At 41.3% G+C, this 17,851-nt stretch overlaps 1 protein-coding gene across 7 annotated transcripts in view; it reads left to right on the top strand.

The window, feature by feature from the left end:
- dtnbb (dystrobrevin, beta b) overlaps positions 1 to 17,851 on the top strand; it is a 45,900-nt gene that overhangs the window by 15,589 nt on the left and 12,460 nt on the right. For 5 of the 7 annotated variants that reach the window (XM_060934133.1, XM_060934135.1, XM_060934132.1 and 2 more), the window contains exon 11: positions 17,454 to 17,547. In XM_060934133.1, the coding sequence (XP_060790116.1) occupies positions 17,454 to 17,547 (94 nt within the window). Of the gene's footprint in view, positions 1 to 13,096; positions 13,172 to 14,639; positions 14,690 to 17,453; positions 17,548 to 17,851 lie in introns of those variants that run through there. The other 2 variants (XM_060934138.1, XM_060934139.1) reach the window with 2 other exon arrangements.

Raw genomic sequence — 17,851 nt, 5'->3', positions numbered from 1 at the left:
AGTGCCAGACGTGTCCCCTTGCTTAAGCCAGTACATGTCCAGGCCCGTCTGAAGTTTGCTAGAGAGCATTTGGATGATCCAGAAGAGGATTGGGAGAATGTCATATGGTCAGATGAAACCAAAATAGAACTTTTTGGTAAAAACTCAACTTGTCGTGTTTGGAGGAGAAAGAATGCTGAGTTGCATCCAAAGAACACCATACCTACTGTGAAGCATGGGGGTGGAAACATCATGCCTTGGGGCTGTTTTTCTGCAAAGGGACCAGGACGACTGATCCGTGTAAAGGAAAGAATGAATGGGGCCATGTATCGTCAGATTTTGAGTGAAAACCACCTTCCATCAGCAAGGGCATTGAAGATGAAACGTGGCTGGGTCTTTCAGCATGACAATGATCCCAAACACACCGCCCGGGCAACGAAGGAGTGGCTTCGTAAGAAGCATTTCAAGGTCCTGGAGTGGCCTAGCCAGTCTCCAGATCTCAACCCCATAGAAAATCTTTGGAGGGAGTTGAAAGTCCGTGTTGCCCAGCGACAGCCCCAAAACATCACTGCTCTAGAGGAGATCTGCATGGAGGAATGGGCCAAAATACCAGCAACAGTGTGTGAAAACCTTGTGAAGACTTACAGAAAACGTTTGACCTCTGTCATTGCCAACAAAGGGTATATAACAAAGTAATGAGATGAACTTTTGTTATTGACCAAATACTTATTTTCCACCATAATTTGCAAATAAATTCTTTAAAAATCAGACAATGTGAGTTTCTGGATTTTTTTTTCTCATTTTGTCTCTCATAGTTGAGGTATACCTATGATGAAAATTACAGGCCTCTCTCATCTTTTTAAGTGGGAGAACTTACACAATTGGTGACTGACTAAATACTTTTTTGCCCCACTGTATGTTCTCTAAATACTCTCACGCAGTAAGAGGTAAAAGCAGTGGGGGGGTTTCCTGCAAATTGCAGTCCCAGAAGGCCACCAACTCAGCAAAGTTTCGGTTTTTCACTTTTACCATCTTACCTGATACAACTTATAGAGGGATAGATAGTTAGTGGGGAGAATTTAAAACCCTCCATACCATGTTCTAATGCAAATGCAGTTGAGAGAGAACTCTCAGGCCCATCTCTTTCCATCGTTTTATCGTATGGATGGTGGATTGGCTCTGGGTGGGTTGACACAATGGCCTTCTGTGTCCACTAGAGGGCATCTCAACTCACTTTACCTGCAGAGCTGAAGCAAAGACACAGGCCAACTTGAAACCATTGACTTATTTCAGTACACTACAAATAAATAATAATATTCAAATTTCAACCCATGGTCATAAGGTTGAGAGCTACTGCTACTGGTGTGTTAGAAATAGTGCATGGAGCATCAAAATATTTATCATGACTACATGCTACACCACCCATATGTCCTTGTGAAATAATACAGACTGAACTTCAGCTAGCATCAAAACAAACCACACTGACACACAGACACACTGACTGTATATACAGTAGCAGTCAATAAATTTGGACACACCTACTCATTTATAGGTTTTTCTGTATTCTGACTGTTTTCTACATTGAAGAGCAATAATGAAAACATCAAAACTGTGAAATAAAACAAGGAACATGTATGGAGTTATGTGGTAAACAAAAATAGTGTTAACCAGATAGAACTCGACGCCAACGGCGTCGATGGGGATGCCTCCGCCCGGTAGACTACACGTCTTATTAAGTTGTGATTTGGGGATGGACATTTGACCTCACAGTAATCTTGACCTGGTGAAATTACTTGTATCAGCCTTGGAGATATTGTGTTCACAAGGTTTTCGGACAGACATTTGACCTCACAGTGATCTTGACCTTAGACCTTTTGATCTTAAAATCTAATCAGTTTATCTTTGTCCCCAAATGCACAAATGGTGAAAGTCTGGTGAAATTCCTTTCATTTGCCTTGGAGATATTATGTTCACAAGGTTTGCGGACAGACATTTGACCTCACAGTGACCTTGAACTTAGACCTTTTGATCTCAAAATCTAATCAGTTCATGTTTGTCCCAAAGCGCACAAATGGTGAAAGTTTGGTGAAATTCCTTTCATTAGCCTTTGAGATATTGCATTCACAAGGTTTCGGGATGGACGCACGCACGGACGGATGCACGGACGGACGAACAACCCGAAAACATAATGCCTCCTGCACCTTATGGTGGCGGAGACATAAAAAAAAAACAAAATATGTTTCATATTTTAGATTCTTCAAAGTAGCCACCGTTTACCTTGATGACGCTTTGCACACTATTGGGATTATCTTAACCAGCTTCATGAGGGAGTCACCTGGAATGCTTTTCAATTAACAGGTGTGCCTCGCCAAAAGTTAATTAGTGCAATTTTTACCTTCTTAAGGTGTTTGAGATCAAACATCCATCCATCCATCCATCCATTATCTGTAGCCGCTTATCCTGTGCAGGGTCATAGGCAAGCTGGAGCCTATCCCAGCTGACTACGGGCGAAAGGCGGGGTACACCCTGGACAAGTCGCCAGGTCATCACAGGGCTGACACATAGACACAGACAACCATTCACACTCACATTCACACCTACGGTCAATTTAGAGTCACCAGTTAACCTAACCTGCATGTCTTTGGACTGTGGGGGAAACCGGAGCACCCGGAGGAAACCCACGCGGACACGGGGAGAACATGCAAACTCCGCACAGAAAGGCCCCCATCGGCCGCTGGGCTCGAACCCAGGACCTTCTTGCTATGAGGCGACAGTGCTAACCACTACACCACCGTGCCACCGAGATCGAACAGTAAATAGTAAATAATAAAAATACAGTAAATAGCCCTATTCCACAACTCTACTAATCCATATTATGTCAAGAACTGCTCAACTAAGTAAAGGCAAATGACATCCATCATTACTTTAAGACATGAAGTGCCTTTTAATTAATCAAAATAAAGAAAAAAAGCATTGAATTAGGTGTGTCCAAACCTTTGACTGCTATTGTACATGCTAGATTTTCAGTGAAATGTTACATGTGCAGTGTATGTCACAAACAACACTGACAAAATATTGTCTGTTTAAAAACATTTAAAATGCACAATATTTTACTCTTGAAAGTTTGCAGTAGACTTGCTGCTCAATTTACTGTTGGCTATTTTCAGAGGATTTTTTATTTTTATATAAGAAAGTCGTCTTCTGTTGGAAAGGGTCATATTTCATTATTTACATACAGTGCCTTGCAAAAGTATTCATCCCACTTGGTGTTTGTCCTGTTTTGTTGCATTACAAGCTGGAATTAAAATGGATTTTTGGGGGGCTAGCACCATTTGATTTACACAACATGCCTGCCACTTTAAATTTGCACTTTTTTTTTAAATTGTGACACAAACAATAATTAAGGTGAAAAAAACCCAGAAATCTGGAGTGTGCATAAGTGTAACACCCCCCCAAAAAAAGTCAATACTTTGTAGAGCCATCTTTTGCTGCAATTACAGCTGCAAGTCTCTTGGGGTATGTCTCTATCAGCTTAGCACATCTAGCCACTGGGATTTTTGCCCATTCCTCAAGACAAAACTGCTCCAACTCCTTCAAGTTAGATGGATTGTGTTGGTGGACAGGAATCTTCAAGTTATGCCACAGCTGTTCAATTGGATTGAGGTCTGGGCTTTGACTAGGCCATTCCAAGACATTTAAATGTTTCCCTTTAAACCACTCCAGCGTAGCTTTAGCAGTATGTTTAGGGTCATTGTCCTGCTAGACCGTGAACCTTCATCCCAGTCTCAAACCTCTGGCTGACTCAAATAGCTTTTCCTCCAGAATTGCCCTGTATTTAGTGCCATCCATCTTTCCTTCAGTCCTGACCAGCTTTCCTGTCCCTGCAGATGAAAAACATCCCCACAGCATGATGCTGCCACCACCATGCTTCATTGTAGGTATGGTGTTCTCAGGGTGTTGGGTTTGCATCACACATGGCGTTTCCCATGATGGCCAAAAAGTTCAATTTTAGTCTCATTTGACCAGAGAATCCTCTTCCATGTGTTTGGGGAGTCTGCCACATGCTGTTGGGCAAACTCCAAACATGATTTTTTTTTTAAGCAGTGACTTTTTTTTCTGGCCACTCTTCCATAAAGCCCCACTCTGTGGAGTGTATGGCTTAAATCTTTGCAGCTCCTTCAGTGTTATCTTTGGTGTCTTTGTTGCATCTCTGATTAATGCCCTCCTTGCTCAGTCTGTGAGTTTTGGTGGGCGGCCTTCTCTTGTCAGGTTTGTAGTGGTGCCATATTCTTTCCATTTTGCTATAATGGATTTAATGGTGCTTCCTGGGATATTCAAAGTTTGGGATATTTGGGATCTATACTTCTCCACAACTTTGTCTCTGACCTGTTCGGAGTGCTCCTTGGTTTTCATGTTGCTTGCTTAGTAGTGTTGCAGAGTCAGGGTACTTCCAGAACAGGTTGATTTATACAGACATCATGTGACGGATCATGTGACACTTTGATTGCACACAGGTGGATCTTAATCAACTAATTATGTGACTTATGAAATGAATTGGTTGGACCAGCTTTTATTTCGGGGTTTCATATGAAAGGGGGTGAATACTTATGCACACTCCAGATTTCTTTTTTTTCATCTTAATTATTGTTTGTCTCACAATAAAAAAAACAACAATGTGCACATTTAAAGTGCTAGGCATGTTGTGTAAATCAAATGGTGCTCACCCGCCAAAAATCCATTTTAATTCCAGCTTGTAACACGACAAAACAGGACAAACACCAAGGGGGATGAATACTTTTGCAAGGCACTGTATTACAGTGAAAACCACTTTCATTGCTTAATTACACAGAACTGAAATGTGTAAACATTAGTCATTTGTGGAAAGTCAAAAATACCTAAAAATAATAATTCAATCTATAAAATAATAAATCAGTTTATTTTCTGGCTTAATGTGTAAACAGCAGGTGTTCTGGTTTTCTGATTTGAAAGTCAGGAAAAACACAGACCAGTTGAGAACTGTCATTAAAAAAGCTGACAGATGTGAGACTATTGAAGAAACGGCACAGCAATAACTATTTTTTTTCCAAGCTATATTTATAAATTACCATTATAAATGGTCACATATACATTGTAATATCGATGGATTTATGTGTATATTTAAGTTTTTACAGCTTGAGTAGAGATGAACATTACATTTAGCATGTCATAGCTCAGGATGTTTGTATACACACCCCAGCTTAATAATTGAATTTACTGAAAATTGTACATCCCAAATCTCTAGATATGTTCCGTGATAGAAATTTTAGTCGTGCAGAGTAATAAAAGAAGGCAATGCTGTAATCAAATGTTTATTGACTTTTTTTTATATATTGCTCTAGTTACATTCATTTCAGCTTCTGTTATTTTCCGAGTTATTTTACTTTTTTCTTTTTTTCTGAACTCGAGAGCGACTGTTGATCAACAACTCTGTCATGGGAAAAAATGTCATTTCGGAAAAGGCTGGAAGGAAAAATATTGTGCGTAAAATAAATATAAAACTATGTTTTCTGTTTCACTGCTCGATAATTTATCAGGGAGGGAATTATTAAGGGCACTGCTGCTCATGGGTCTAGTTTGATTTACTGACACAAACTCAGATTTATTATGACTATAAAACAGCACAGTATATTAGATATTACAGATGTGGTTTCTGCCTAATGTTATTATTCCGATATCCGTCAGAGTTAATTAACTGATATTCTGTAAACCCTGTAGGAGAAGAGGAAAAGGCGTATTTAATATGGTGTAAGAAAGGATCATTTTCCACTGTAGTTGTATACATGTATGTAGAAAAAGCTCTGACAACGCTCTGGCATTAATAAAAAACAGCCATGGAGTTTAAAAGGCCAAAACCACTCTGATATTTGTGGGCAGGATGTTTTGAAAAGCACGCGGGAATAACGAACTTTATATGATTACAGTGGCATTGCACTGTGTTTATAATAATCTTCTGGTCATTAAAGCTATTTCCATGTTATATTTAGTAACTCGGTGAATGAAAACAGAAATGAACGCTCTATCTGGTGTAAAATGAAAAGTGTCAGGAGAGGTTGAGTTGTGCCATATGTACAGTGTAACTTCTGATGTAAAATTTAAGTCTTTTAATGGAGTTGTACTTGACAGTATTAGTAGGAGCAGCCTATTATCTCTGTTTTATCCTGCGCATGATCTGGCTGCTTCTTCCCACCTGCATGAAAGTGAAAAATGCATGCTCCCAAGACCTTTAGTCCTCATGCACACCTCACACCACAATACAGCTGCATCAAAGTATTGCCAGATGTGGCTTTTCTTGCTGACTTCATGTCCTCATAAGGCATAACAAATACCCAAATCGTATTTCACTATTGGTATATTGGCTCCCTGTGAATCCCTGTGCGTATCCCTATTACATACAGTGTATTCAACAGCAAGGAACAAACAAGGTTAAAAGTTTTAGACTATTCGTCTAATTGACACCCTTATATTATTTTAAAATACGTACTGTGTTTATTGTATAAAGAGCTTTACCAAGCTTGTGTTGTACAGATGTATGGCTCACATTCATCTATTTTCTTATGTTGTGTCATAATGTAAAGTGTACACTGTAGCAGACTAAACTGGAGCGAATTAATGTGTATGCAGTTATTTTGTCTAATTTTGGATTGGGGGCGTCGTGGCTCAGGTGGATGGGGTGCCGTACCGTGGATCCGGGGACCTGGGTTCGATTCCTCCCCGTCTCTCTCTCCCGCTCATTTCCTGTCTCTGCACTGTCCTGTCCAATAAAGGTGAAAAAAGACCAAAAAAAAAAAATCTTTAATTTCGGATTAAATTGAAGATTATGGTGGAATTGGTAGGATTTGCCAAGCTCACATTAGATCTGGTCACTCAGGTTTAGGATATCAAACATTTTGCCTTTTCTTTTTTTTTTTTGCCGCAAAGCTAGAGCTCATCTTGACAGCAAGTGAAGAAAAATGAATCGTTTTTGTATCTTCTCAGGATTGCTCTTAAAATCAGATTTAAGGTGTGATGTCAGGCTAAGTGAAACACAGAACCCAATAAAAGAAAAAAGAGACACTGGTCTGTTGAGGCCTTGCATGGCTAGGAAACCTCCTGTAAGTGATGCAAACTTACTTATCTGATCCTAAAATATGTATTTTATTTACCACATCTTTACAAGTACTATCTTAGTTGATGTCCTGTATCTTTGGTGTGTTGTATCTTTAATTTTTTGCCATTTATGAGCTCCCACCCTTGATTTTTATTCATTCAGTGAACCGGAAATCCTATTCTCTGGCCAGTGCTTTAACTCAAATCTCAGAATCTGTAATAATATACAGTAATTAAGGCAAAAGGAAGTTGATGAGATAATGTTAATTCTGCCGTTGCTCTCTCAGTCCATAATGACCATCTGTAGCTCCTCGGGGAAGTGTAAACACGTCTGACTTCCTGTTGCGGCTTCACACTGTGTTGCCATTGACCTCAGGACAACATGATCTTCATAATCGCACTGTCATGAGTGCCTTCTGACTCAGCCCTCAGGCAGAACCGTCCAGTAAATCTGATCCAAAATAAGGGTGTGGGCGCAGTGCATGTCTTTACTAATTATTGTTGGTAATTATTATATGGAGTGGCATAAGTGAGTTCTGGATGTCAGGTTTGTGTAGCAGCAGTTTGACAGTTGGTTATATATATACACTTACTGCCTTACTAAAATTGTTTATAACTAGAAATGGAATATTAATACTGTTTATTTTAATAGTATGTACACAGCTGTTTTTGTGATATTATTACTGGACATTTTAATTTTAATGCCACTGGATATTACATCCACACTAGCAAACCATTAACTATAATATGTCTATGAAAGTGTGGCATTGCGGTGCAGTTGGTAACGTCCTCACAGCTCCAGGATCCTGGTTCGGTCCTGAGCCCAGTCCATGTCTGTGTTTTGCACTTCCAAAAACATGGCAATAGGTCAGTTGGCTCCTCTACACTGCCCTAAGGTATGAATGTGTGTACTCATAGTATCCTGCAAGAAACTGTCATACCATCCTGGGTGTATTCCCGCCTCATGCTCATTATTCCTGGGGTAGGCTTTGGATCCACCATGACCCTGTCCAGGATAAAGAAGTTACTGAAGATGAATGAATGTCTATGAATAGCAACATGCTGCTTCCACTACATGAAGTAGATTGTCTCTTGCTGGCCCAAAAATCTTGAAAATACTATTACTTTGAAGCCCGTGTACCGAAATTTGTGCGCAGTGATCATCTGCATATTTTTGTATGATTTCAGTGTTTACTACAGTTATGGATTAAGTGCAGAAGTGATGATGCTGAGTGATATAGCACATGTGCTTATGTGCACCAGTTTGCTCAGAGGTGAAAGGCTGAACACACTGCTCGTTGATCTTTATTTTGATGATGACGTTTCCGCTTCATTTCCCCAGCTCTATCAGCCAGCACTCACTTCGCTATAATTATCCATGAATGAATAGAAACACCATTTGATATTGTGGATGCGACCTCATAAAACATGGTAGAATAATTTTGGCTTGCCCTCTACTAAGGACAGATGTTTTGAAGGATGTGAAATATATATACTGTACATACAGTGTATATATACAGTACCAGTCAAAAGTTTGGAGAAACCTTCTAATTCAACGTTTTTTCTTTATTTTGATTAATTAAAAGACACTTCCTGTCTTAAAGTAATAATGGATGTCGTTTCTCTTTACTTAGTTGAACGGTTCTTGACATAATATAAATTACTAGTTGTGGAATAGGGCTATTTACTGTATTTTTATTATTTACTGTTAAGATAATGTCAATAGTGTGCAAAGCGTCATCAAGGTAAATGGTGGCTACTTTGAAGAATCTCATCTCATCTCATTATCTCTAGCCACTTTATCCTTCTACAGGGTCGCAGGCAAGCTGGAGCCTATCCCAGCTGACTACGGGCGAAAGGCGGGGTACACCCTGGACAAGTCGCCAGGTCATCACAGGGCTGACACATAGACACAGACAACCATTCACACTCACATTCACACCTACGGTCAATTTAGAGACACCAGTTAACCTAACCTGCATGTCTTTGGACTGTGGGGGAAACCGGAGCACCCGGAGGAAACCCACGCGGACAACATGCAAACTCCACACAGAAAGGCCCTTGCCGGCCCCGGGGCTCGAACCCAGGACCTTCTTGCTGTGAGGCGACAGCGCTAACCACTACACCACCGTGCCGCCCCACTTTGAAGAATCTAAAATATGAAATGAATTTTTTTTTTTCTAACACTTTTTTTTTTGTTCACCACATAATTCCATATATGTTCCATATGTTATTTCATAGTTGTGATGTCTTCAGTATTGTGTGTTTCAGAATACAGAAAAAAATATGAATGAGTAGGTGTGTTCAACTTTTGACTGGTACTGTACACATGACTTGGCTCAGCTTGACCTGCATGGAATATGTGAACCAATTGAAATAAGAATAGAACAAATCTGATGGCTGTCTGAGACAGATAGCAACTGCATGTCATGTTATACAGTGGACTTGGCCTTTTTGCTCTGTGAAATGTCATTGATCACATCACTCCAGCACATGGCCCTGTTGGACAGTGAAAACTTCAAATTTACTGATTAACTCTGGGGGGCGGCACGGTGGTGTAGTGGTTAGCGCTGTCACCTCACAGCAAGAAGCTCCTGGGTTCGAGGCCGGCGAGGGCCTTTCTGTGTGGAGTTTGCATGTTCTCCCCGTGTCCGCGTGGGTTTCCTCCAGGCGCTCCGGTTTCCTCCACAGTCCAAAGACATGCAGGTTAGGCTAATTGGTGGCTCTAAATTGACCGTAGGTGTGAATGTGAATGGTTGTTTTGTCTCTGTGTCACCCCTGCGATAACCTGGCGACTTGTCCAGGGTGTACCCCGCCTCTTGCCCATAGTAAGCTGGGATAGGCTCCAGCTTACCTGCGACCCTGTAGAACAGGATAAGCAGCTACAGATAATGGATGGATGGATTAACTCTGGGAACTTCTTCATGTAGGGCGGCACGGTGGTGTAGTGGTTAGTGCTGTCGCCTCACAGCAAGAAGGTCTGGGTTCGAGCCCCGTGGCCGGCGAGGGCCTTTCTGTGCGGAGTTTGCATGTTCTCCCCGTGTCCGCGTGGGTTTCCTCTGGGTGCTCCGGTTTCCCCCACAGTCCAAAGACATGCAGGTTAGGTTAACTGGTGACTCTAAATTGACCGTAGGTGTGAATGTGAGTGTGAATGGTTGTCTGTGTCTATGTGTCAGCCCTGTGATGACCTGGCGACTTGTCCAGGGTGTACCCCACCTTTCGCCCGTAGTCAGCTGGGATAGGCTCCAGCTTGCCTGCGACCCTGTAGAACAGGATAAAGCGGCTAGAGATAATGAGATGAGATGAGCTTCTTCATGTAGCACTAAACTTTTGGGGGAAAGACATTACATTGTAGACAGGATGTCTTTATAAATCTTAGTCGAAGGTATGTAATAGAAAGGTGTTCACCTTATTGTCAGGAGATTGTGCGTTTGAATTCCTGTCCTGTAGAGTAGCATGAGCAGCTGTTCAAAAAGATGCTGTGGCTGGCTTCACATGTGCTAGTATTCACCATCCTTGCTGTCTTGGCATAGATGAGATGTAGCTAGAGAGGGAATTGGCAAATGAGCAAGTTGAGAGAAAATGGGGTAGAAATCCAAAAAAGAAGGTTTCTAACTTTGGTCTTTTTCCAATCTACAATTGTCCAGTGGTTGAGTTTGTGCCAACTGTAGCCTCAGATTCTTGTTCTTGACTGGAGTGGAGTGGAACCCAATGTGGTCTTATGCTGTTGTACTGCATCGGCCCCAAAGTTTCATGTCTTGTGCATTCTGAGATGATTTTTTTTTCTTAACAGAGTAGTAAAGACTTGTATTGGTTCTTGGGCAGTGGTAGCTTCGTGGTTAAGATGTTGGCTTAATGATTGGAAGGTCACGTGTTCAAATCCCAGCGCCGCCAAGCTGTCACTGTTGAACCCTTGAAAAAGGCCCTTACCCTTCAACTGCCCAGTTGCATAAATGAAATAAATGTAAGTTGTTCTGGATAAGGGCGTCTGCCAAATGTCGTAAATGTAAATTTGAGTATCCTTCCTGTCAGCTTGAACCAGTCTGTCCATTCTTCTCTGACTGATCTCATCAACAAGGCTTTCTGCCTGCTGCTCGCTAGATGCTTTTTGCACCATTCTGTGTGAACGATGACGGTTGTGCTTGACAATCTCAGGAGACAAACAACTTTGGAAATACTCAAACCAGCCCATCTGGCACCAACAAGCGTGTCACAGTCAGAGGCACTGAGATCACTTTTTTCCTCCATTCTGATGTTTTGATGTGAACATTAACTGAAGCTCTTGACCTGTATCTGCATGATTTATGCAGCGCTGCTGGCACATGATTGACGTGTGTGTGTGTGCGCGCGTGCATGAGTGCATGTGCATTTGTATTCATAATCCATGAATTGGGCAGAGAAAATGGGAAAGACAGTTAGATGTGTAGAGAGTGGGGTTGAAAGCGAGAGAGAAAGTAAGAGAGAAAGCATGCATCTGGATCGTCACTAGGTCATGTGACTGCCGGGTTTCCTTGGAGACAGCAGCAATGTTGTGCATTCAGATGCTAGTTCAGTTGAGCGGAGGGCAGGACAGAGGAGGCAGCTGGCCTCTGGATGTGTCTCAGAACTGAACGAACAGGTGCTCCGTACGCTACGCAAGGTGAGTTCTTCCATTCAGACGTATTTGTCATTTTGTTCTTGGTGAAGGAATGTGGTCTTGAACAATGTAATAACAGTAAATAGTGTGTGAGTCCAGATTGTTGCTGAAGGTACCTACATTGTGTTGTATTCTAATTTACGCTACCAAGGCAGAGCCAGCCACTTATATCAAGTCATGGCACATGGAGCTCTTTCTTTCTTCTTCGTCTTTGAAACATGCTTGTGTTTATTTAACTGTTTGCCTCAAAAAACAAACCGCATTTGATATGATTTTCGTGACCTTTACAAAAAGAGAAAGTGCTTGTTTCATTTAGTTGTGTCTCGGGAAAAAAAAAAAAAAAACCCAGCAGCATCATAATCACATTATAAGACCATTTAAAGCAGGGGGAAATTATTTTGAGATTTTTGGATCCCCTTTTATACTGTTATACAAAAACAGAGTGAACACACATGTTGGTTGGTGAGAGGTAAAGAGAGAGAAGTGAAGCAAATACAGGGGGAAAGCAAGCCTGAAGCAAAAGCACAGCTTGAGCTGAGAAAAGAGTGTCGGAGAGTTGTTCAGATTTACTTAGCCAAGGTGACATTGGTGGCAGTGATGGATCAAGGCTGTGGTGCCTCAGTGGTTAAGTCTCTGGGCCACCACTCAGAAGGTCATGAGTTCATGCCCCAGCAGCACTGCCAAGCCTTTCTGCTCCAGGGGTGCCGTATCATGACTTATCCTGCCCTCTAACCCCAAATTTCTAACAAGCTGGAATATGCAAAGGAAAAAAATTTACTGCATGTATACAGTACATGTGACAATCAAGGTTTTCTTCTAGTTTTTTTTTTTCCACTTCGTATGATATGCAGGAAATCTAGTGTATGACAAGAATTTAGGTCCAGTCCATAATACAGTTTATTCCTGTGTTCTGCAGTGTCACCTCTGCTTCACCTTTCCTCACTTCTCTTTTCTTCATCTTCTCAAACTCCAGCTCTAATTAGAATTCCTATAGCCCTCTTTCTTTCTTTGTTAACTGTTAATTAGTTTTGGGCAAATAGCATTAAATTAAAATGTCACTGTCTTGAAGGCAATTACAGTGAGGATGCTTTTATGCCTTTACATGTGGCTTGTTCCAGCGCAGTATAGAGCACTTTGACGGCTCATCCTCTGAAAGCTCACTGTTGTTATTTTCTGCTTGTGCAACACACACACACACACACACACACACACACACACACACACACACACACACACACACACACACACACACACACAGAGAGAGAGAGAGAGAGAGAGAGAGAGAGAGAGAAAAGGAGACAGGTTGGCAGCCCCAGCTCTGTGGCCATGCTTGACTTGAACTTTATAATTTTGCAGTCAGCTGAAGCCAGTGTCCAACAACATGAATGATACAGTTCTTGTGTCCTCTGGGGCCCCCACGCCCACCACAAGGTAAGCACTTGACACAGGTTTCCGTCTGCATGCTGTTGTGTTTAAGCCACTCTGTTGCAAGTCTGTTATTAAAAGTAGCTTGCTTTGAAGTCTGAAGTCTGTAGAGCAAGTGAGTGATAAATGTCTTGGGTTCTCTCAGTTTGATTTACTGCTAAGCCGTATGTTTGCTCGCCTAAGGCAGATGAGCTGAAGCATCGAAGAGAGAAATTGACTCACCTTTCTGGATGTCGGTGCATTTTGAAGGCTGGGATCTCTCCAGGTGATAAGATAAAAGCACTCAGGATGAGAACCTTATCTCAGAAATGGGGCTAGTCGAGTTGTGTGATTCAGCACTTTCCTGTCCCTCGTCCCGTGACATACACTCTCAGTGTTGTCTGGTTATCACTGGCACAAATGGTAATGAAACAGCATATAAGATTTTAATAACTGATAACTATTATGTGGATCCGGATAATATGGTATTGCATTACAGACTCTCTTCCAGGGCATAATTCAGAAATCACTGGATTGAAGGATTATCCCTTTCTTATCAGTGACTGCACACCCCAACATGGCTTCCTCTACTTTTACGTTTGATGAAGGACTTTGGCATGTCATATATTTATCTATAGTTAGTACTGCTATTATAGGAGTGCCGTAGTGAAATTTTCCTCACTGCCTTTGATTTTGAAGTGTCATGACTGTGAAAACCTGAATGGACCAGATGTGATGCGCAGCGCCTGAAGAAGGAAGAAGCTGCTCATGTGCAAACAGTGCTATAAATAGCTTGGCATGGACTGAGGCAATGAGAGAGGGTTTGGAGGAGGGGTGGCACAAGATCCGACATAAGATCTTCAATGCGAAGATTAAAGCCAGGTTAGGAAAATGCTGAATTGACTTGTTAACCTCAGGCAAGAAGAAACACTGTGCATTTTGATGAATGAGTTAGTGCATAGGGATCGTAGCGCATGTGTCTCAGCACACTGTCAACTCTGCTCGGGCCTCCAATCTGCCACTCGGATGCCCTTAGACTCGACACTGCAGCCCCTGTTTGGGGAAGCGTGAGGTCAGCTGCTGGCAGCGGTTCAGGCCAGAGGGTAAGTGGTAGAGGAATGTACAGTTATTTTCCACTACATTATGATTGCGCTGTTGGTCAGTGGAGCTTGCCAAAAATATGCTTTCTTTCAGCTTGACTGAAGGTTGTAGGGACGTTATGACAGCTTTTCGATACGCTGATGTGATTGTCTTTGGGAAGGACCTACTATGATCGATAACGTCTGGCTTATTCAAAGATGTAGCTAACTTACAAAGAGAGAAGGGGTATTGAACTAAAAATTGGGAAGGTCTAGTTTCATAAAATTCCTTGCTTAGAAATGTCAGGATAAACAAATAACATGACCGAATGGTGACAACAGTTACTGTTTAATGCTTAATGATTAGTTAATTCCTTTAATTAAGATTCATTGATTTAAAGTGTTTTGTTTCATAGGGACACTTTACAGACTCTCAACAGATGAGATATAGCCATTTTGAACTTCGGTAAGGGAGAATAAATACATAATATCTAAGCTTCTTTAAAGAATCTGTTTTCATCTTTGACATTTTCTTTCTTTCTTTCTTTCTTTCTTTCTTTCTTTCTTTCTTTCTTTCTTTCTTTCTTTCTTTCTTTCTTTTTTTCTTTCTACAAATATTGATGAAACGTCTTCCCTTTCTCAGTGAGCTTCTTGTGATTGAAATGCATGTGATTGGCTAAGCCACAGCAGAGGATCTGCTACAGAAACCACGCTGGTTCAGGTTTAGAAGAAAGGGGTCACTGAACTATGGCCATTTTTTTTTCACAAATGGCACGGTGGTGTAGTGGTTAGCACTGTCGCCTCACAGCAAGAAGGTTCTGGGTTTGAGCCCGGCGGCCGACAGGGGCCTTTCTGTGTGGAGTTTGCATGTTCTCCCCATGTCTGCGTGGGTTTCCTCCACAGTTCAAAGACATGGGGTTAGGTTAACATGGGTGAAGGTTGGGCTGAAGTTCCCTTGAGCATGGCACCTAACCCCCAACTGCTCCCAGGAGCCCGCTGTAGCATAGCTGCCCACTGCTCTGGGTGTGTGTGTGTGTGTGTGTGCTCATTGCTCACTTGTGTGTGCATATGTATGTTCACTGCTTCAAATGGGTTAAATGCAAAGGACGAATTTCACTGTGTGCTTAAGTCTGTGTTTGAGTGTACGTGTGATAAATAAAAGCTGCTTCTTCTCATAAAATACTTTGGTGTCTGCGTCCTCTGACAATCCAAACACTAGTGTTAACAGTAACCCCTTACAGTATTATGGATTTAATTCTACTGTCTTCCAGTAATAGTTTGTTCCTGGTCCTTTATGGATTTATACAGCATAAATCAATATCCTTCACAACACTGAATATTACTGTTATTAAAAAAAAAACACTTCTACTATACGCACTGGCAAAGTCCATAGTGTTCAGAGAAAAAAAAAAACCCTGCTGTTGAAAGGAATGCATTCTGTCTGGGTCTCCATGTCTGTAATAGCACATGTAATAGTTTGGACTTGTGCAGGAGGTGTCAAAGCCAGATGCGTGAACAGGAAAGTGAGCTTTTGTGCTGACGCTGCACGCTCACCCTCTTGTATCCTCTCAAAGGCTCTCAAGGGCAAATGACGCTGCACACAATTTATTGTCAGCTGGGCCATGCCTAACCATGCTGTCAGTGAGTAAGTGACTGTATTCATTTGGACCAGACGAATTTTTAATTCAATTTTAACTGAGTACCAACCAGCTGTTGGATATGAAGTGATAGACTGCACTGTTTTACCACTGCAACATGTGCAGCTCTGAAACATTTTTTTCATTACTTGCAGATGTTATGATGTTTCAGTTGAAGTCTTGTTGAAAACACGATTTTAATTAATTCTTTAGATGTACGAAAAGAGACAAACGTTAGGGGTTGCAAATTTGTAATTGTCCTTTAATAGATGGAAGATAGTCTTTGCAGGATGTGTCTTTATTCCTGCAGTGTGGCTCTGTAGCCTTAGTAGAATTCCAGCACATCTTCCTCCAGCTTGCACTTGGAGGCGGAATCATAAATACCATGTGTCTCTGAGAGACTCTTGGCACACGGTAGCATTTTTTTAATGAACCACCCGTGATGTAGGAAGAGCACACACATCACGCTAACAGGATCATGCTGATTGACACAGTGCGTCAACTTTCTAGAAAGCTCTTCACTTGCTTACAGAAGGAAGGAAGCCTGTCTTCAACATGTTTATGGTGTTTACGGGGCGCGTCAAATATAGAGGTTCCTAGCCTGTAACATTTATGTGCACATACACATACACACTCACTGCTGACTCATTAGAGGTCATTTAATGAGGACAAGAAGCATATGCTCTATCATCTGCTCCTATCATATGCCAAATCTTATAGCGTGAGACAATGCGCCTTACTGTAATGATGCAATAGTCTGACATGATCTGTGCAGAGGGAAAAAAAGACTAAAAAAAACATATTATAAAGAATAGAAAAATATAGAATGTAAAAAATCGATCTAATTGTTCATGTAAATCTGTGGAATACCTCTGTATTGAATGGTGAGGCTGTGGATCAGGACCTTCTTAAAAAGGTCCCAGTCTTCAGAGTGAAAAAAGGACACACAAAAACCATAAGACGCTCTGTTCTTTCTGTAAGTTTGTGACTTAACGAGCCTACACAAGAGTTTCTCAAATGTTCTTTGGATAGTTAAGGGCTCTTAGGTTTTTAAAGGTTTTTCCTTGGATCCATGTCTGATTTTAAGGTTTGACAAACAACCTTTAAAGGTTCTCCAAAAAGAGATTTTTTTTTTTTTGAAAGCACAGGAGCTACATGAGATGGTCATGAGTGTTTTTATGTGTGTGGTTGTCCATGCTGTGAGTTTTTATATATGTGTTTTTCTGTGCAGTAATGTTGCCACACTCTCAGAAAAAAAAAGGGATTAAACTGTACCATTCCTACTTCCGGCAGTGGTACCCTCAAGTGGACACCTTTTGCACCTTTAGTATGCATCTTTGACCTAGAAATATGCATATTTAAAGCTTTACTGTAAAAGGGAATTATGGTCCAGTTATGTACATTAAATCTTTTTTTAAAGGTACATTATATTGGTATTTCTAGGTTAAAGATGCATATTAAGTGTACAAAAGATAAAGGTGCCAAGAACGCATACAGTATAATCCTTTTTTTTTTTTTTCTGAGAGTCCATTGATAAGCTGTAGTTCACTAAGTGCATATTTGGCATCTGTTTCTCTGTTTCTCTCTGGACAGCACCACTCTGGAGAGTCCCAGCAGGCTGGATGAGGAGCACCGTCTTATTGCTCGCTACGCTGCTCGTCTGGCAGCTGAAGCCAGCAATTCTACAGTGAGTATGCATTAATATGCACACACACACACACACACACACACACACACACACACACACACACACACACACACACACACACAAACCTAGGTATAATATCTCTGTCCTCTGCAATATGTACCACCTGCAATAATGGGCCATTTCATAGCACTCCCAATGGTGCAGAAACTGAGAATAAATAACACATTGGACACATTTATTCCACTGATGTTTGAACTCTTATGCCCGCGCTGCCATTTTTGCCCATATGATATCATTACCTCTCTAGCAGTGTGTTGATTTAATGGCTTGGTATTATGTGTCT

The sequence above is a fragment of the Neoarius graeffei genome, chromosome 11 (genome assembly GCF_027579695.1).
Source record: "Neoarius graeffei isolate fNeoGra1 chromosome 11, fNeoGra1.pri, whole genome shotgun sequence".
NCBI lineage: Eukaryota > Metazoa > Chordata > Actinopteri > Siluriformes > Ariidae > Neoarius > Neoarius graeffei.
Note: the sequence above shows the minus strand (reverse complement) of the source record. Positions and strands in the feature narration are given on the sequence as shown.